Raw genomic sequence first — 21,425 nt, 5'->3', positions numbered from 1 at the left:
GCGCGCGCGCGCGCGCGTTGTCATTCGTTTCCTTTGCATACCCTGCTGTCTTTGTCCTGGTTCCACCTCTTACTCTACCAGCTTCTGGAGGGCTGTGTTCTTCTTGATTGTCTCCAAGCCACATCCCAAGTCCCCGGTTCCTTTGTGGAACTGTCTCTGTGGTGGTGCTAGTGAGTGATGATTTTCACTCAGCATCGTTCCCTTCGCAGTGGAAAGGGTGGTCTGTGAGGAATGGGGGCTGCAAGGCTTGAGAAGAGACCACAGTGCAAAGAGACGATCTCCTCACCAGGCTCGGGGAAGACCAGCACTTTGGGCTTAGCTATGCAGCTGTGATCTCTAGACCAGTCTGATACCATGACTAGTGGTGCAGATTCTGGATCCTTATGTCTCCTGGGACTAGCCCGAATTTTTATTCAGTCTTGTGTTTCTTTATCTCTATATATTGGCCTTTAAAATGTCATATAATTTGGCTTAGATCAAAACCATAGTTTGTTTTTTAGGAGGCAGAGGTGCAAATTCTGCTCAGGGTGAACATTTCTGCTACCGGTCATAGCTGGGAACAACTGTCGGGGCTGCTTTTGCACACAGCATTTTCCTTTGCTTTCCATGATCCGTGCCCCCCAACCCTATTTTCTCTTCCTTCTCCATCCTTCCCACTCTTCCCTGACTATAGAGGCACCCATGTGCATTGCTCGACCCTGCTGGTGGCAAGCAGGTCCCTGACCCCTCTGGGGGACGGTTGTACATGGAGGTCCCCCCCCCCAACCGCCACAGTGGCTTTCCTCTCCCGCTGAGCCCCTGATGTACGGAGGAGTAGCCCACCTCCTGACCCCTGACCCTGGCCGTCTTCGTTAATTAGCGAACATTGATTTATTTATAAGCAGCAGGTCTTTGACAGAAAGGATCTGTCCTCTCTCTCTGGGTAGCACAACTGAGGGGCTGGTCTGGCGCTGAAGGCGTTCTAGCAGCTAAGGAATTCCAGTCATCTTCACCTGTTCTTATCGTTTACAGGGTGGTGGAAATGCGTGAGCTAATTATCTAACATATTTGAACGTTTTCTCAAATGCATTTATTACTGAAACCTTGAGTCTTTCCTCAGTATTCTTTTTTGTTAGTCATGCTTTTCCATCGGCTTCAGTCATCTGAAGTAATAAAGTGGCTCATGTGCCTCTAAAGTCTCTGAAATGTATTTGCCCTTTTCCATTGGCGGATCTGCTGCCAACCCAGGAGAATTCTTCTATAGGATGAAAAAAGGAGATGAGTAAACTGCCCATCATATTAAATTTCACGAGTGATGCCACTCAGTGTTTGTCCTTTAACACTCTGTGAACATTTTCTTTTGTTATGTGGTCTATTTCCATTTCCTTTTGTAAGTGGGAAGTCAGTTCTGGTGCTTTTCTTAGATTTATACCTTCTCTATTTTCTTCCCCACTTAGAGTTGAGAATCATGGCTGCAGGAAAGTTTGCAAGCCTTCCTAGAAACATGCCAGTGAATCACCAGTTCCCCCTGGCCTCATCCATGGACCTCCTGAGCAGCAAGTCACCTCTCGCTGAGCATCGCACAGATGCCTATCAAGACGTGTCTATACACGGCACCCTTCCACGGAAGAAGAAGGGCCCTCCTCCTGTAAGGTCCTGTGATAACTTCAGTCACATGGGGACCCTCCCCCATTCCAAATCCCCACGGCAGCACTCACCTCTGAGCCAGGACGTCATCCAGGAGCACCCACTGCAAGACTGGAAAGGCAAAACCTTCACCTTCAGGTAGCTTCTTTAATTTCATGAGTGAAAATGATTTGTTTTAAAGGGCTTTTTTTTTTCTTTTAAGTCTTTTTTTAGGAAAAGTGTCATATATGCATAAAGTAGAGAAGATAGGTTCATTAACTCCTGTGGACCCATCACCCAGCTTCAACAGTTACCAACTCATGGCCAGGCCTGCTTTGTCTGTACTCCCACCCACTTTCCTTCCTCTGGTATTATTTTGAAGCAAATCTCAGACCTCATTTTATCTGTAAGTATTTTGGTATGTGTCTTTCAAAGACAAGGACTCTTATTTTAAAAAACATAATAACCACAATATAAAAAACTGTAACATGAAAAGATGCTCAACATCACTAATCATTAGAGAAATGAAAATCAAAACTACAATGAGGAAAAAAAAAAAAAAAACTACAATGAGGTATTACCTCACACCGGTCAGAATGGCCATTATCAAAAAATCTAGAAACAATAAATGCTGGAAAGGGTGTGGCGAAAAGGGAACCCTCCTACACTGTTGGTGGGAATGTAAATTGATACAACCACTATGGAGAACAGTATGGAGGTTCCTTAAAAAACTAAAAACAGAACTACCATATGACCCAGCAATCCCATTACTGGGCATATACCCCAAGAAAACCATGATTCAAAAAGACACGTGCACCCCAATATTCATTGCAGTGCTATTTACAATAGCCAGGTCATGGAAGCAACCTAAATGCCCATGGACAGATGAATGGATAAAGAAGATGTGGTACATATATACAATGGAATATTACTCAGCCATAAAAAGAAACAAAATTGAGTTATTTGTAGTGAGGTGGATGGACCTAGAGTCTGTCATACAGAGTGAAGTAAGTCAGAAAGAGAAAAACAAATACTGTATGCTAACACATATATATTGCATCTAAAAAAAAAAAGAAAAAGAAATGGTACTGATGAACCTAGTGGCAGGGCAAGAATAAAGATGTAGATATAGAGAGTGGACTTGAGGACATGGAGCGCAGCGGGGCAGGGCGCGGAAGCTGGGGCAAAGTGAGAGACACATATTCACTACCAAATGCTAGTGGGAAGCAGCAGCAAGGCACAGGGAGATCAGCTCGGTGCTTTGCGATGGCCTAGAGAGGTGGGATGGGAGGGTGAGAGGAAGGCTCAGCGGGGAGGGGATATGGGGATGTATGTGTGCATGTGGCTGATTCACTTTGTTGTACGACAGAGACTAACACAGTATTGTGAAGCAATTATACTCCAATAAAGATCTATTTAAAAATAACTAACATCTAAAAAAAGAACCATTTCTTAATATCTTCCAGTATTTGAGAGTATTTTGAAGGCCAACTTCCTATAGCATTAAGTCCCTCAAAAGGAACCACAGCATTTTTTTTTATCATAGCATCAGATTATGAACTACGTCCATCCAATTCTTATTTTTCTTTTTTATATTTTCAGAGAATTTATTACCCTTGACTTTTGCATAAGTCATGGCCTTTATTTTCCTAGCTCTACACAATATTATCATTAACCAGGACTTCTTATACACACTGTTATCACTTTTATTACCCATTGTAATGAAAGATATGAGACACAAGTGAAATAAGATGCAAAATAAATTCCAGCCCAGTTCACAAAATGAGCCGCCAGCCATTCATTCAGCCTTACGTTTCTATAGCAACAAGCAGCAGCAGTTCCATAGCACCAGCATGTTACAGAACCTGCAGCCAGTCTAGGCACTGCAATTCACGTTCTCTACGTATTTAATTACATCCAGTTTGCGATATGAAAACCAACTGTAGGTGAAATGCCTGTGTATGTAAGTTGCTATGGAAATATGGAGAGGGAAATGTTTAATTCCTTCTTGGAGGGAAATTGAAGTTCAGGGAAGGTTTCACATTTGATCCGTGTTTTAAGTAAAGAGAAGGTGTCTGCAGGTGTTGAAGAGGGGGAGGCACCTCCAGGTCAGGATGCAGTGTGAACAAAGCCAGGAAACACTGCTGCGGAAGTCCGGAGAACAGAAATTAAACTGCATGGTTGACATAGGGTTTTTTGAAAGTGAGTCTTCAAAATCATTTAAAACACTGCAAATGTATATCCATCTCACTGTGTAGAACTAGTATATCTTATTTCCTCAGAACAGAGGCTGTTGCTCCTCAGTCACTTCTCAATGACATATTTAGATGATTTCAACCCAGTTAATCTGCATTCATTATCTTCCCATTAGACACTTTCCCCCTTTATAAAAATGACTATAACTCACAAAAGGCACTGGTCCATCCAGTTCTATAGAGACGCTGGGATGTCTATTAATCAGGAGCTGCCTCTCCTGGTGTAGGCGGCCTCCACTATCCAGAGCTTTCCTGTGAAACTTTCCCTAAGCTGAAATGGTGTGAAATGTAGAAACAATTACCTTAGGACACATCTTGCTAACAGATGCACAAGATGAATGGAGATAAAGCCCAGGTGCTCACAGACAGTTCAAAGCTCGGGCAGCTTGATGCTGAGACACTGAGTGTAGTTCCAGAGGAGCTTGGTGGTGCCTCTCTTGCTGCTGCTCTGGGCGCACACTGCATCTGTCACAGCTTCCTGAAAACAGACACTGAACACTGTTTTCACTTTTCACCTTTTTTCACAAAAGCAAAAATCCTCTTCAGATTTCTTTTGATTACTGAAATCAGGTACTAACGTAGGTCTTTTCCTAAAAGCTAAGTGATGTAAAGCAAACTTTCGAAAAGCAGGGATACCTGTATTTAGTTGTCAACATGCTGAAATAGAATTGTGTGTGGATGTATCATCGGGTCAGCTTCAGGATACTTTAGAACAAGAATTGATTTCTCCTTCTATCCACCAGGGACCTGGGTAAATAAGCCTCATTGTTGTAAAGGCTTCTTCTCTGCATCTATAATGGGCCTGGTTGTGACCCTGCTTGTTAGAGCTGGTTTAGAAACTCTGCACCCCTTTTCCTGTTGAGGAAGACCAGCAACCTGTGATGCTATCGGGTAAAGCAGGGGATGGTTTCTTCTGCTGTATCTCCTGGTGTCTCTCTTTTTGTCCTACCCTGTAGCAAGGAAAGCCATTTTGATCCTAGCTCATTTATTTGTTCCATGCCTATATATTGAGCACCTGTGTTAATTAGAGTACAATGATTTTATAAGCACCATTGCTTCACCAGGAAAATTCTGCCGATTTCCTCTGTGTATCTTAGCTGAAGTGCTGGTCTGACATAGTAGACATTCTAGCTGTCAAATCATTGCCCTCTTACAGGGTGGGGAAATACGTGAACTAACAGGATAACAATGGAACATCAGAAACAGTGTCCTTCCAGAGCTAACATTGTAGTGAGGGACCCAGATAATAAATACAAGTAAATAAACAAGACAATTGCAGATTATAGTCAGTGATGTAGAGGAACTAGAGTGATACGCTAGAGATTTATTGGGGTTGTATCTTTTTTTATAGGGTGGACAGGTCTCTGAGGAGAAGAACTCTCTGGGCCTAGGGAGAACAAGTGCAAGGAACCGGGGGTGGGAACAAGTTTGGCATGTTTGAAAAACCCAAAACAAGCTGGGGTGACCTGCAGCTGGAGTGTAGCACGTTGAGAGGCGAATAGTACACATGTTGGGAAAGAGCTAGGCAGGCAAGAGTTCAGAATTATTTTTAGTTGTGTAACTGCAGTATTACAAGAAGAAAATAAGTGGAGGCCCAGATATTCTCCGGAGAAAGCATTGGAGAGTCTGCAAGCTTTCTGACATCAAGCCACAATGTTCCCCAGCGTGTTCTGGGGGTCGGAAGGTTCTGCTCTGCGGAGTCTCGCCGGGTGGCCTGCTGATGACAGGTGAATGTGGAGGTGCATGCCTGTGCACGGTAATGTTAATGTTGCATCACTGGTACCTAACACTCTGGGATGCAGAAGCAGAGCCATCACTGCTCCCTCTTAGGATGGTTATGAGGTAGCAAAGAAACATAACTTCTGGCTAGCCAAAATTAAGCACAAATGCCAGGCTGTACTACGTGGAGTCAGAACCAGCTGTTACCTGGCTTCCTGTAGCCACTTTTTATTCATTAAGTTAAACTCTATATTGAGCTAGGTATCCATGGCGTACCACACAGAGACGGTTCACAAACTCATTCCCTGAAGTTCTAAGGTCTAGGCTGGGTGTCTGCTCTTATACCAGGGGAAACTCCCAGGGGCCGAGGGTGGTAATGGAGTCACCCTTTCTAGCTTGAGGACGTTCTCGATAAACACCCAAGGCCCAAGCTGTCAACCTGCCAGCAGTTCAAAGCTTTTTAACTTGAAAACTGACTTGGACATAGATCAGATCTCAGTAAAAGATCTTATCGGAGGTGGACACAAGTCATGAGTTTCAAGTCCTGGCTGTGGAAGACTTAACAAGCACTGCTGGTTTAGGTTTGTTTCTGATTCAGAATTACTTTCGTCCAAATTCACATCTTTTTTCCTTAACTTAAAATATTGTTGAAGGTCAGTACAGAAGTAATAAATGCACATCCTTCAAGGTGAGGCTGAGTGAGAAGGCGAGTGGCTCTGTGTCAAAGGATCATAAAGTCCTCTTCCCCTGCTCCGCAGTCTTGTTAATGTGTTTTATTTACCTGGCACATTTAAAAAATATCCTAAAAAAAAAAAAAAAATATCCTGAGATGTTCCCAGTTTTGAGGAGTTCAAAGTACCGTATATTCTTTTTTTTTTTTTTAATCCTTTTAAGTATTCCGAATAAGATTATGAGCTGCCTCACTTATTCTTTGGAATAATCCACAGTGTCAACAAGTAACATTTGTGAATGTGAAAAGCTGGGGACAAGATATATGAATGAGAACCTGAGGCTCCAGAGCACAGAGTGTGACTAAGGTGCTGGGCAGAACTACCGTGAGAGAGAAGCAGCATTTCTGTCCCTAACTCAGCTCTGACAGCCCAGTGGAGCTGTGAAAACACCACCCACCCACCGCCCCAGCTCACTCACCACTGCAAGCTGGGAGCCACATGTGTTTTAAAGTTAAGAGTTTTGGATCCCTGAGTCTAGGAACCTAAGACTAGTTAGGTCTACCTTTAACAAGATTATTGATTTTTTAAAAAATTCATTCATTCATTCATTTTTGCCTGCGTTGGGTCTTCGTTGCTGTGCACGGGCTTTCTCTAGTCGCAGCAAGCGGGGGCTACTCTTCGTTGTGGTGCATGGGCTTCCCATTGTGGTGGCTTCTCTTGTTGCAGAGCACGGGTTCTAGGCGCGACGGCTTCAGTAGTTGTGGCACATGGGCTCGGTAGTTGTGGCGCACGGGCTTAGTTGCTCCGCGGCATGTGGGATCTTCCCAGACCAGGACTCGAACCTGTGTCCCCTGCATTGGCAGGCGGATTCTTAACCACTGCACCACCAGGGAATTCCCAAGATTATTGGTTTTTTCTTTCTTTCTTTTTCTTTTTTCTTTTTTTTTTTTTTGGCTTGTTTCAGGTAAACTCTTTTGGCCTTACTTGTTTCTTTTCATAGTGCATTAGGGGTTAACTTCAGCTAAGAGTCACTTGCCCAGATGTCAAGTCTGCAAGCCTTCCATTCCATCACATTTGGTGTTGGCATGATGATGGTGGAGCCATCTTGGAGGACCCCACCCACTCTTCATGTGGACCCGCCTACACTCAGAGGGAAGCCCTTCAGACGGCACCTCCTTGTCTTGTGAAATACTCTGATAAGTTGCAAGTTCGCTGTTTTCCCAACAAACATGTTTGCCTCGTTAGTCATTAAAAAGTCACCTTTATTATGATTGAATATTAATTGAATATCCAACCTGTGGGAGGCCCCAGGGAAAGCAGAGGAAGTCTCCCCTTTGACCTAAAAATTTGCATTATTAAGCTGTCATATAAACATATGTCATATCCACATGAATTATTACCTCTTAACATTTTATAGTTTTAAAATATCTTAAAGGATATGTTCATAAATTGTCTTGTTTGAACATCATAACCTGTGTGAGGGACAGCAGATTTCATCATTAGCAGCAGCATGTTGTCATCATTACAGTTGAGAAAATGGTTCAGGGATATTGAAGTACCTAAGATTAGACCCTAGTGGGTGACTGAGCTGGGATTAGGACCTGGAAACTACTGTAGGGACTTCCCCAGACACTGCGCTCTATAGCCTCCCGAGAAGGCTGGCCCTGCCGTGGGCATCCTCTGAGCTATCTTCTTGCATGGAAAGCTTCGGTCCCCAGGGTCTGACTGCAGCATCTCAGACACACCCCCTTGAGGAGGATAGAGCCTTGGCTGCCAAGAGTAGGCAGAAGGCAGGCCTGGAAGGGGAGTTGGTCTCCTCGTTCTGAGACCTGTATCTCTTGGCTTTGTTGTTGTCTTGGCTGCCCTTGGATGTACTTGTGGTTTTGAAAGGTAGCCAAAGCAAGAAGCCCGGAGCTCTTAAACGTGCTGCTTGATGTCACAGAAGAAGCCTTTGTTCTGCAAGCAGAGCAAGGCTTCTCTGAGAGGTCTGCAGACGGGATTTCCTCTTGACATTAGCATTGTTTGGCTGGTGTCCCTTTGATTCATCTGTCTTCAAGGATGAATTTTTATTTCAATCTGGGACCTTCCTTGGGCTGAGAGGGGACCAGTTCCTGTTGTGAGAGGTCTGTGTTGCCAGGGTAGCTGCAGGATCAGCACTTGGAGTCCACTGTGGGTCCTTTTCCTGCCTGTGGGTACGTGGAGGCACGCATTCCTGGGAACAGCTGCTGAGAGCCTAATTCCTTCTGCCCCTTGTGCTGTGGGAGCATGTGGCTGGACAATGTGGTGTTTCATTAATGTGCATGAGTGGAGCTGACTGACTAGTCACAAGTGTTTTAACTGATCGGGGCCACAAAGTCTGCAGAATTATCCCAAGTTAAAATCCGGTATCCTTTCCCAGGCAGTAAGTAACCTACCATGTCACGGTGTCAGCTCTTCAAAGTTACAGAAAAAGTGTAAGGCACAGGATCTGTGCAGACCCTTCTCTAAACACTGTTTTAAAGACCTAACTCTGGGCTGTGTTGGTTCCCCCATCTGAAAAATTGTTTCGTGTGTTCCCCTTCAGAACCACCAAGTTCTATAACTATTGCTTTCTCCTTAGCAAAGCAAGATGTTCCCCCAGACATGCAAATAAATCACCCTTTAGCTCAAAGTTAATCAGAAGGATCTGCAGTGTGAAGATCCACACACAAACATCTGCACATTATTTATACATGGGCATGTCTACTGTCTGCAAATTGGAAGCTTTTTGTGCACAGAGGAAAAGTTGGGTTTAGAGTTGAAAAAAATTTATTTAATAGACTAATAGATTCTATTTAATAGAAGGTACATTTATTGAGTTAGCAGAATGACCATGGCTTAACAGCCAAGAATGTCTCCAGAAAGTAATAGCCCATGCATTGAATTTTTATTTTTAAATTTTCAAGTTGAGTTTTACTAACATTTTGAAATGCCACTTGGTGTTTGAGCACAGCTGTTGTGGATGTAGGTTAGTGAATTCCGAGGAATGGTGCACATCCAGGCTCTGGTGGCCCCTGGTGTGCTGAGGCCAGGAGCAGCTGGGTCAGAGGTGAGCTCAGCCCTGCTGGGCATCTTGTACCGGCCCAGGGTTGGGGGAGCCCAGAGAATGGGAAATGCCTGCAGGTCCACCAGCTGCCTGACAGTAGTCCTAAATCCTCTACTCACAGGGATGATTTCAGCCCTAAAGGCTGGGATCTGTGCATTCTCAGCTGTTCTGGGAAAAACGAAAGGACATTTTTTTTTAACTGATTGCAAACCGCAACCAAGAGAATGATCAGAGAATTACACAAAGCTGTCCTTGTTGAGTGGAGCTGTTCAATATCTCCTCTTTCCCCCAACCCCTCACACCCCACCCCAACTGACTTGCTTTAAATCCTTTTTTTTCTGGCCTCCTGCATGCTGTTTGAGAAAAGTCAGGTTTTTTCAGTCTTCTGAAAGTCAGAAACTATGAGTTTTTCACGCCCCTCAGTATAGGTTAAAGCATATTGTAAACAGAAGACGCTCTGCAGTTACAGACTACTCATGTTCTTATCACATGTGGATTTGGGAGCCATCCCAGCCTGGCGAGAGATGGGAGCTGGAGAAGTTATAGTTACTCTCGTTGATTGGAAGGAGATGCCTCCCTGGGGCCTGGACTGGAGGCACAGGAGTGATAAGCCCTCAGGCCACGGCCACCCTGCTGTTCACAGCTTTGTAATGCTGTCACCACGCAGTCTGTCTCTAAGAGACTAGCTGCAGGATTGCATGCAGAATTTCAAGCTCTCTCTCCTTTGAGGCCCCAAACACAAGCGCTGAGGGTATTCCTGTTTACGGATTGTGCTGTTATTGACAAATTACAGAAGGCTGAGAAACCTTCCACGTTGACCCAGCCTTTATGCAGAGGACTGTCCGTGGTTCCAGAATCACTTGCAAACATAGTAAGAGGCAAGAGGTGAGAACACGAGTCACATAAGTGAGAGGTCTCAGTTCAGATGCCTGTTTATCCACTACTAGGTGTGTGAACTAGGGCAAGTTCTAAACTATAAATTGAGGGTGAAAATAACCCCCTCTGAGGAGTGCTGTGAAGATTCACTGGTCACTAAACATGAAGGCTCCACCGAACGTCAGCGCTCTGACTTTCACTCTTGAGGCTGGTACCGCCTTCTGGGGGTCTGGGTGGAGCAGGTCACGTCCTTGCTCTCAGCTTCCACCTGATCATAGCTGTTTATTCTTCTCCTGCCAACTCTGCTGTGTGACGCCTGGCCCTGAAGGCCACTGGTACTTTTGCTGGGACGTTGATTTAGCCCTGGATATCAAAGAAAGCTGCTAGCGACCTTGGTGCTGATTCCGGCAACCAGACTGGTAGCTTTGTGACCTTATGTAAGTTCCTTCACCTTTCTGAATCTCCACGTCCTCAAAGGGTGGCTTGGGGGTCAAATACAATCCCAAGTGAGGGCACCTAGCCCAGGACCTGGCATGAAGCAGGGGCTCAGATGTTGGTTTCCGCCCTTCCTTCCTCCTGGGAGGCTCCTAATTCTTGTGTGTAACCTGAGATCACGTTCCATGCCTGCGGCTAATGGGGGAGAAAGTTTCCCATGTGTTGACGGGAATCTCGCTGGAATCTCTCTACCTGGGTCTGCTCTGGGCTGCCCTGCAGCAGTGCATCTTGGCCACCGCTCATGCTTACAGGTCTAACAACCCTACGGTGCACAGAAACATAAGCACACCATTGAGCTAAGACACAGAGCAGAGCCTCCCTTTGGTGGGCTGGCCCAGCCCTTGTCTAATTGTCTGATCGTAGTACTTAATGTCAGTGTCTTCACTGTTTATTCTTTGATGAATATTTATTGAGCTTAGTTAGTGCCAGGTATTGTGCTAGGTACCAGGTACCCAGTGGAGAATAAAATAGATGTGGGCCCTGTCCTTAGGGAGTGCCCAGTTTATGGGGCACGCGCACAAATGCATCAACAGATACATAACTGCAGAATGAGGAGGTGCAAGGAAGGTCACATCAGAGAGCCCTGAGTTCCTTGGATTGGGAGGAGGGAATGGCTCTCTGCGGGAGGGAACATTTGAAGATTTAATATAAAAAGAGAATGTAAAATACTTCATTAATATTTTTATGTTACTATGTATTGATAATTTTGAAATATTAGGTTAAAAGATTATTAAAATTAAGTTCACCTATTTCTTTTCAACTGACGACTAGAAAAGTTTAAATTACATGTTTTTCACATTGTATTTCTATTGGACAGTACCGGTCTAGACCTCACTAAGGAGTTTAGATTTTCTCTGTAGGGCCAAGGGAAGCCTTTAAAGGGTTTTAAGCGAGGGAATAGCATGGTCTGATGCAGTTTTAGAAGATTCAGTGGAGAAGTGATTGATGGAAGAGGAGCTGGAGGGAGGGCAGGAGGCGACTGCAACAGTATGGGAAGCAGTGGGGTCTGCTCTGGTGTGGCAGTGGAGGAGATGAAGGTGGGTGGATTCAAGATCTGTTTTGTAGGTAGAGTCTACCGGGCGTACTGAGGGTTAGTGGGACTGGGATGAGGGAGGGGGCAGTCAAGTATGGCTCGGGTAGCTGGGGGCGGGGGGTGGGACCATTTACGGAGACGGAGAAGATTGGAGAGAGCAGGGCTTCGTTTGGTTGTTGGGCGGCTTTTTCCCGGTAGCAGGAGGTGACGGTAGATTGCAGGGAATCGAGACGTCTGTTTTGCGTGTGCGAAGTCTGAGATGTGTGTGTGTCTGAGTGGAGGTGTTAATCATAATACCAGTTGGTATTATGAGCCTGGAGCTGTGGAGAGAGGTCTGGGCTAAAAGTTATAAAGTTAGGAGTCTGCAGAGAAATGATGTTAAAGCCGGAAATGGATGCCGTCGGCAAAGGAGAGAGCTGTGTAAAGCATAAAGGGCAGGGCCCCTAGGACCCAGCGCTGAGGAATCCCAGCACAGACTGTTCTGGGGAGCCAGCAGAGGAGGCTGGGTGTTTGGTGGGAAGCAGAGAAATGAGGCAGGAGCTGCAATGGGGTTGGTGTTCAAAGGAAGGTGGGGTTTTTTTTTTTTTTTTTTTTAAGGTGGGTTTTTTTTAAGATGAGAGACAAAATTCAATAGGAAAATATCTAATCTTTTAAGCATGTAATGAAACAAAGCACATTTTTTCATTACTTGATTCTTTTTAAAAAACGTTTTTGATTTGATTAAAGCAGACATGTCCCCGGGGCCGCCCTCCCTGTGGGCCTGTGTCAGCAGCAAGGTGATTAAGCCCGCAGTTCCTTCCCCGATGGGTCTACACGTTCCCTGACAGCTCTGTGGGCAGAGGAGGTACATGGACGACTGTGGTTGGCATTCAGGCTTGTGCCTGAGGGGTGAGGGCTGCTTTTCCAAGGTGCCTGCCCTGGAAAAGGGGCCTAGGGTGTATGTTCCTATATATGTTTGGTTGAGTGAAATCTTTCCTTGCAGAGGCTCTGAGGACATTTGCTCAAAACCATAGCGCTTGTATTCTGCCTTTGAGTTAGTTGAGAAGAAACCTTTACAAACACAGTCCTTTAGAAGGGGATGAGGAATGGTTGGGGGCAGGGTGGATGGGGCGGGTGGGAGCGGAGGAAGGGCAGATAGATACCAGCCAAACAAAGCATCTGCTTTTATCAAAAGTGCTGTGTTTGGGCTTAGCCAGCCCGAAGCCTGATGATTCACTGATTCCAGACCCTCTGTGCCTGCCAAGAGACATAGTGGCCTTGATACGGCTTTTCTTGTTGTTACTCTATTCAGTTTGACTGACTGCCGCCAAGTTAAGGTTTCAACAGTGGCTTTTAACTTAATGCTGTCCTAGAATTCTGCCGAGCACAAGTTAACCCATGACCGCGTCTAATCTTCATCAACCAGTACCACTTTGTATTAGCCTTGGATTCCTGTAGAGACTCACCACAGTGTAATACGCAAGATATTTAAATGGTGCTGTTTTAACATGATTAGGGAATCCGCCTGAGGAGGCGGTTTAATTGCCATCCTTTTAGAATATGTCATGAACACATTCATCAGGCATGGCTGTATTTTCAGATGAGATAGAAACTGACTCATAGAAGCAGGAATTGGCTGCTGAAGTGAAAGAAGCAGGAGTCTGAGAAGCAACCAGGCCTTGGGACCTCTGGTAGCCAGGGAGAGAATCGTGTCCTCATCCACAGTCTACCCTGGGCTCTAGGAGGAAAGATTCCCCAAGTTGAGGGAAATAATAAAAAGGATCTCATGGTCTGAGGCTCTGAAAGGGAAACGCATTTCAGGACAACTGACAACAACACGCTGCCCACAGTTCAAAGGAGGAACAGGTATGTGACCATCCAGGGAGCTCTCTTGTTTAAGGATGTGTAGGAAGAACGGTCTCCAGCCTGGACTGATCCATTTACAGGATCCCCGCAGTGTGGTCTGATGAGCCAGGGCCGATCTGATGAATTCATTCACAAGTATGTTGAGCATCTGTGTGTCAGGCTTTATGCTAGGGATTCAAAGACAGTCCAGGGCTTTTGTCCAGTTGAGGAGCTCATGGCCCAGGGAGAAGGGGATGTGGGTTTGGAGCCATTTGAGCTTACCTGCACCTGTTCTCTCTCTTTGCTGCTGACCTAACTTCCCATCCACAGTGTAGCTAGCTAGCCCTCTGTATCACTCCACTAGCTTGATAAGCAATTCTGCTTTTCTTGACCTCTGACCCTAACATCTTCCCAGGTATCCTGTTACTTTTTCTCCTTGACCAGGTGATTGCAGGCTGTGCTTTCTAGGTAACCCTTCCCTCAGGGCATGCCTCGTCTGTGCCGCCACTTCCTCTGTGCTGTTCTGGCCTTGGCCCCAGGCTTAGGAAAGGTTGCGCCATGCAACCGAGGCCCATATCAGAGGGTGGCTTCTGGGCTGTGAAAGAATCAGAGTGCAGAGTGAGCAGAAGATTGTGAAAACTGCTACAGGTAACAAAAAGGGCTTTCAAAAATTATGTTTGGAATAATAAAACCTAAGAGAGGGGGGATGTGAGAGAAACCAAACTGCTGAGCTTCTGTTTGGCTTGCATTTTTTCTGCCATGGAAATGACTTCTCTGATTGGAAAGGGTAGGATAGAGGTGAAGGAAGAAAGTAGATGAGGCCATGACAAGAGGCTGTTATGCCCCCAAATGAGGTGAAGCCCCAAGGCCCAAGAAGACAGAGGGAGCTTGAGGCTGAGACCATCAAACCAGCACACAACGTTGGAGAAATGTTGGCATCACCAAGAGCGACAGGAAAGATGCAGATAGATAAGTATTTAAATTTCAAAAACAGAACTAGGGAGATAAAATGAATGTATAAAATGGTAAGATTGACATCCTTCTCAGGAAATATTCTAAAAAGGATTATTAGGACAATGATTTTTGAACACTTGGTGAAGGAAGCAACAGCCATTAGTAATTAGCAGGGCTTTGCCAAAAGCAGGTCAGACTAGATTAGCTTTCATTCCTGGGGTTACTTTGTTGGTAGATTAGAGGAATGTTGAGAAAGTGTGTATGGAAATGTCAATCATCGGTGATATCCTTAGGATGAGAGAGTTTCGGGCCAGATGATGGTACAGAAAGCACGCTGTAGGCTGTGTCCGTAGCCCCTTTCTAGCCAACTTTAAAATATCTTTTAGACAGTGGTACTGACATAAAGATCACATTGGTGGGTGGTATGAATCTTGGAGAATAACTAATGTCAAAGTGACAGAAGTAAGATCCAAAAAAGATCGTGGCGTTTTGAAACAACAGACCAAACCTACCTAGAAGGACTATGGGGAGAGACAAAGACTTGCACTAGAGTCCAAAAAACAAAGTAAAAGTATGGGGTTTGGCTTAATAGCCACATGTGAAAAAATATTTCAGGATTTAGGTAATTGCAGCCTCAGAATGAGTCAGCAGTATATTATGGTTGTCAAAAAAGCTAATGTGATTTTAGAAGCATTAATTGAAGTTTAATAATCAGACCAAGGGAAGTGGTCACACTTGGCTGCCCAGATCCCATCTGGTGAATTGTTTTTAGGTCTAACCAACAGAAATGGAAGATGAATTTCCCCACTACAGAGCAGTGAGCTTCTGTCTAGACCGCTCACCTGCTCTAAAGCAGATCTGTTGGCTTAATCATTAAGGAATACCCCTCAGGTTCTTTGTATTAGTGAAAAGGAAGTCCTCATGTCACGTGTTAACCCTGGGAGGAGAATAGAATATAAGCACCAACCTTAATCCTGTCAACTGCTAGTGAGCCTCCTTTAACAAATAAGAAATATGTCTTGAGATGTGGGAGAGTAAATCTCATATTTATTTTGCAAGGTGATGAAACAAAATATATTCTCTTAAGTGCACATCTAGAAGTGTTATAGTTCTCTGTTTTTAAAGCTACATCCCAGAAAAGGGAACCCTCTTGCACTGTTGGTGGGAATGTAAATTGATACAGCCACTATGGAGAACAGTATGGAGGTTCCTTAAAAAACTAAAAATAGAATTACCATATGACCCAGCAATCCCACTGCTGGGCATATACCCAGAGAAAACCATAATTCAAAAAGACACATGCACCCCAATGTTCATTGCAGCACTATTTACAATAGCCAGGTCATGGAAACAACCTAAATGCCCATCGACAGACGAATGGATAAAGAAGATGTGGTACATATATACAGTGGAATATTACTCAGCCATAAAAAGGAACGAAATTGGGTCATTTGTAGAGACGTGGATGGACCTAGAGACTGTCATACAGAGTGCAGTAAGTCAGAAAGAGAAAAACAAATATCGTATATTAACACATATATGTGGAATCTAGAAAAATGGTACAAATGAACCAGTTTGCAAGGCAGAAATAGAGACACAGATGTAGAGAACAAATGTATGGACACCAAGGGGGGAAAGTGGCGGGTGGCGGGTGGTGGTGTGATGAATTGGGAGATTGGGATTGACATATATACACTAATATGTATAAAATAGATCACTAATAAGAACCTGCTATATGAAAAATAAATAAATAAAATAAAATTCAAAAATTCAAGAAAAAAGCTACATCCCTTTTTCAAAAGCACAATCATATGCATATTTTATTATATTTTATAATTAATTCCATAATTGGCTTTTTGGGGTGATTTCTCTTTTTCCCCCCTTGGGCGGCTTCTTTTTTTTTTTTCTTTATCGAAGTAGACTTGATTTAAATGTGGACAGGCTACATCCCTTTTTTAATTAGCAAAGCAATGCACATAATATGCCCCCACCTAGAGTGAGAAAGTAACTCTTTATTGAGACTTTAATGTGATTCCCAGTATCAGCAGAGAAACTGTCCATCTAACTACACACTAGCTCATATTTTTCCAAGTGATATCATATCTCTACCCACCAGGCCAACCCTGTTTTAACCATCTATTTCTTCATTTTCCCATAAACAGCTGGAAATGGCCCTGTAGTACACTCTCTGTCCTCTTGGTTATCTCCCTGATTAACCTCCTCCCTGGCATTTCAAATGTGTCCAGAGAGATTCATTTTCAGCTGAAGCAGCCAGCCTCTCAAGACCGCTTTGAAAACATCTCGTCTCAGTGGGGCTGGGGAGCCAGGCGCTGCCCTGACAGCAGTGACCTTCCATTGCTGAGGGAGTTCTGTGAGGCCATCATGGCTCAGTCACAGGCCTGTGGCTAACTTATCTCCTTCATGTGGAGGCCCATCAGTCCAAGAACAACATTTCTCTCTTGTTCCTTCTCTCTCTCTCTCTCCAGTGTTATTCTTCCCTTGGTGAACCCATGGAGTGTGGTGGATGGGAGGGGTTAGATTCTAGATCTTCTGCACGCGCGCGTGCACACACACCCCACCCACACACACCCTCATACTCGTTCATTCATTCAAACCAACATTGATTGAGCAACTGTGCTCTGGGGATAGAGGTGAATAAAATAAAATATGGTCCCTATTCTCAGTGAGATCATAGCCCAGTAAGGGAGATAGACAGGAGTACACATACCGTATTGAATTATAATTATTTGTTATAATAAGGTTTTATAATGCATAGAAAATAAGTGGTGAGGAGATGTATTAATTCTGTGGGTTGGTGCTGGGGAGGGAGGAAAGCAGGGGAAAGAGTGGTCAAAGAAGATGGGAATGAATAGGAAGACGATGGGGACTCTAGGCTTCTTGGTTCAGGGAATTCCAAATTGTTTGGATTTGTTGGAATGAAAGGAGCAAGGCGAGGAGATGAGGCTGGTGAGATGGGCAAGGCCTTCGAACCCTGGATATCGTCTAATAAAATTTAAAATGAGAATGCTAGACACTCCCACGTGTTAATCTTACCGAAAAGAACATGTGGTCTAGTCAGGAATATCGTCTGGTGCAAGCAAAATCTTAGCAGATTCAAAGCCTGTTGCTGTCTCTTCCTTGCCCCATCGCTTCATCCCCACATCTCTTCAAGATGTTGAGATGTTAGTTGAGCTTCATGCTGGAGAACAAAGGGTGACTAACAGCTCTGGGTTCCCAGGCCATATCCACATGCAAAGAGGCTGAGGTTGCCAATGAAGGGCGAACTTTCTCCTGGTCCTTGGGTTCACCCTTCCTGATTGTTGATGTGCCCTGGGACATGGGTTGATTAAAAATGGTGAACCAGCAGACTCCTAGGCTGCAGTTTTGGTCTTCCTTGGCCCTACTAGTACATGTAAACAGAGAGACAGCCTGCTGGTCACACCCATCTTAAGTCTTTTTATGCTGCATTTCAGTTAAATGTTCTAGGAATGAGTTCATTTGTGATGAATGAACACCCATAAGCAAGAACTCCATCCCAGACATGTAAGCCTCCTAGTCCCTGACCTGAGTAAGTTTTAAGTTGAAGATTTTTGCACAGTGCTTTCATATCCAGGAACCCTGCTCTTCTTAGCAGCTTTGTATAGATTCTCTGTGTGTTCTACAGTCATCATTTGTGAATCATGACAGTTTTGTTCTCCCTTTTCCAATTCTTGTACCTTTTATTTCTTTTGTTTACTTAACGGCACTGCCTAGGAGCTCCAGGACAGTGGTGCGCAGAAGCAGTAATTGTGGACATCCTTGTCTTCCTTCTGATTGATTGATTGATTTTGTCAATGATTCTCATACTTCACCATTAAGAATGAGGTTTTTCATAGGTACACTTGTCCTTTTTTATTTCTAGCTTGTGAAGAGTTAGCTTTTTCCCTGCTGAGATCATGAAAAGATGATGATATTTTTTAAAATCCTTTCCCCACCCCCATCAAATAGAAGCCCAAAATGATTATTCTCCTTTAATCCTTTAATGTTAATGTGGTGGATAGATTTTCTCATGTTAAACTGACCGTATGTTCCTGGAGTCAACCCAGTTTGATTATGATGTATTTTTGTACATTCTTGGATTAGGTTTGTCAATATTTTGTTTAGGAATTTTTTCATATCTATTCATGTGTGAGATTAGCCTAGGCTACCTTTTCTTTCTTTTATTGACCTGGTGTGCTTTTGATATCAAAGTTATAGTATCCTCTTTTTCAAGTCTCTTGAAAAGTTTATATAATTTTCAAAATAATAAGTTCCAAAGTTTGGCAGAACTTCCTGGTTAGAAAAACCATCCAGGTCTGTAGATATTGAACAACTGATTCAAGTTTTTAATCATTATAGGACTCTTCAGATTTTCTGTTTGAGTCTATTTTAGTATTATTTTTCCAGGAATTTGTTTTTCCTAAGCTTTCAAATTTATTGGCATAAGATGTTCATAGTATTCTCTTACAGGGCTCTCTTGTTATCTATGATTACGCTCCCACTTCATTTCTCTATTGTTTTGTGCCTTCTCTCATTTTCCCCCTGGATTATATCTGTCAGAGGTTTATTTTACTAGACTTCTGAAAACCAGGCTTCATTTGTTGCTCCCTTACTGTATCATTTTTTAAAAATTTAATTTCTGCTCTTTTTATCTTTAGTCTTTTCTTAATGTTTGTTCTGTTCTCTTAAGCTGGACACAATTAATTTCAGTCTTTCTTTTCTAAAAGTAAGCATTTAAGTCTCTACGTTTCCTGCAAAATACCACTTTAACTGTATCCTACAGGTACTATATCCTCCATTCTGAAAATGTCTTGTGAGTTTAATCTGGTCAACAGTTACCATGTTTGGTGATACATTTGGGTTTATAGCTGCCTCTTATTCTGTATGTCTGTACTGTTTGTACATTTTTTTTAACCTATGGGTTTTTTTAATTGCCTTATTTTAAATTGTCTTTTAAAAAATACTCTATTCCTATTCACTTAGTGGTTATTTTAAAAATACTTTTAGATGACTTTAAACAACATAATAGAGTGAAACAATACCTCTCCTTTTTCCTGAGCAATGCAGGACTTAGAACATAAGCTTTGGGTACCTTCCACTTGGCTCATACGTCAATGTTGCCTTGTGTTTTAGTTTGTCTTTTTAAATTGTGGTAAAATACACATACCATAAAATTTACCATCTTACCCATTTTTAAGTGCACAGTTCAGTAATGTTAAGTACATTCACATTGTTGCACAACCAGTCCCCAGAACTCTTTTCATCTTTATTTTATTTTATTTATTTTTATTGGAGTATAATTGCTTTACAATGTTGTGTTAGTTTCTGCAGTACAATGAAGTGTATCAGCTATATGTATACATATATCCCCTCCCTCTTGGACCTCCCTCCCACCTTCCCATCCCACCCATCTAGGTCATCACAGAGCACCGAGCTGAGCTCCCTGTGGTATACAGCAGGTTTCCACTAGCCATCTATCTATTTTACACATGGTAGTGTATTTATGTCAAACCTAATCTCCCAATTCATCCCACCTTCCTCTTCCTCCCCGTGTCCCCACGTCCGTTCTCTACGTCTGCGTCTCTATTCCTGCCCAGCAAATAGGTTCATCTGTACCATTTTTCAAGATTCCACGTATATGCATTAATATAAGATATTTGTTTTTCTTTTTCTGACTTACTTCACTCTGTGTGACAGACCTGAAATTCTGCACCCATTAAACTACAACTCTCCATTCTCTCCTCCCCCGCCCCTGGCAACCACCATTATACTTTCTGTCTCTATGATTTTGACTACTCTGGCTATCTTATATAAGTGAAATCATACAGTTATTTGACTTTTTGTGACTGGCTTATTTCACTTAGCATAATGTCCTCAAGATTCTTCCATATTGTAGCATGTGTCAGAATTTTCTTCCTTTTTAAGGCCAAAAAATATTCCATGGTATATATACCACATTTTATATATACCACATCTTGTTTATCCATTTATCTACTGATGGACACTTGGATTACTTCCACCTTTTGGCTTCTGTGAATAATGCTGCTACGAACACGTGTGCACAAATATCTCTTCAAAATCTTGCTTTCAGTTTTTGGGGGTATATGTTCAGAAGGCAAATTGCTGGATCATGTAGTAATTCTACTTTTAATTTTTTGAAGAACCACCATACTGTTATTAGATATTTGTCTTATTTTGCACTATCAGTGCTGGTTTAGAGTTGCCTACGTGTTTACCAGTTCTTCGTGCATCATTCAGCCTTAGATCTTAAGCTTTCCTTCTGGCATCCTTTTCCTGCTTCCTGAAGGGTATTTTCTATTTTCATTTGTCTCAAATTGTCTTTATTCACCCTTGTTCTAGGTAGTTTGCTGGGCAAGAAATTTTGTGCTCCTCACTTTCCCTTTTGACTGATGAAAATCTGCTGTCAGTCTAATTGTCATTGATCTCAGGGAAGCCTTTCTTTGCTCTTCTGCTGCTTTTAAGATATTCTCTTTGTTTTTGGTGGTCTGTAGTTTCATTACAATGTGTTTATTTTTGTTTACACTGCTTAGGACTCATGGGATGCCTGAATCTGATAATTAGTATCTTTCATTAATTTTGAAGATTTCCCATCATTATTTCTTTGACTATTGCTTTTTGCCTTTCTCCCAATTCTCTCCTTCTAGATTTCTGGTTAATTAAGCCTTCTCATTCTACCTTCAATGTCTCTTTTGTATTATTCTTCACCTTTTCTCTCTGAGCTGTGTGTATAGTCTCTTTAAAATTTATTTTATTTATTTATTTTTGTCTGTGTTGGGTCTTCTTTGCTGAGCGGGTGCTACTCTTGGTTGCGGTGCGTGGACTTCTCATTGCAGTGGCTTCTCTTGTTGCAGAGCACGGGCTCTAGGCACGTGGGCTCAGTAGTTGTGGCT

General features: G+C 43.2%; 1 protein-coding gene across 4 annotated transcripts in view; it reads left to right on the top strand.

The window, feature by feature from the left end:
* BCAR3 (BCAR3 adaptor protein, NSP family member) overlaps window positions 1-21,425 on the top strand; it is a 139,668-nt gene that overhangs the window by 30,182 nt on the left and 88,061 nt on the right. For 3 of the 4 annotated variants that reach the window (XM_057551282.1, XM_057551307.1, XM_057551278.1), the window contains exon 2: window positions 1,437-1,764. In XM_057551282.1, the coding sequence (XP_057407265.1) occupies window positions 1,448-1,764 (317 nt within the window). In that variant the 5' untranslated portion in view covers window positions 1,437-1,447. Of the gene's footprint in view, window positions 1-1,436; window positions 1,765-13,370; window positions 13,564-21,425 lie in introns of those variants that run through there. The other variant, XM_057551297.1, reaches the window with a different exon arrangement.

This window comes from Balaenoptera acutorostrata, chromosome 1, assembly GCF_949987535.1.
Source record: "Balaenoptera acutorostrata chromosome 1, mBalAcu1.1, whole genome shotgun sequence".
NCBI lineage: Eukaryota > Metazoa > Chordata > Mammalia > Artiodactyla > Balaenopteridae > Balaenoptera > Balaenoptera acutorostrata.
This window is presented reverse-complemented; position numbering and strand designations above follow the sequence as displayed.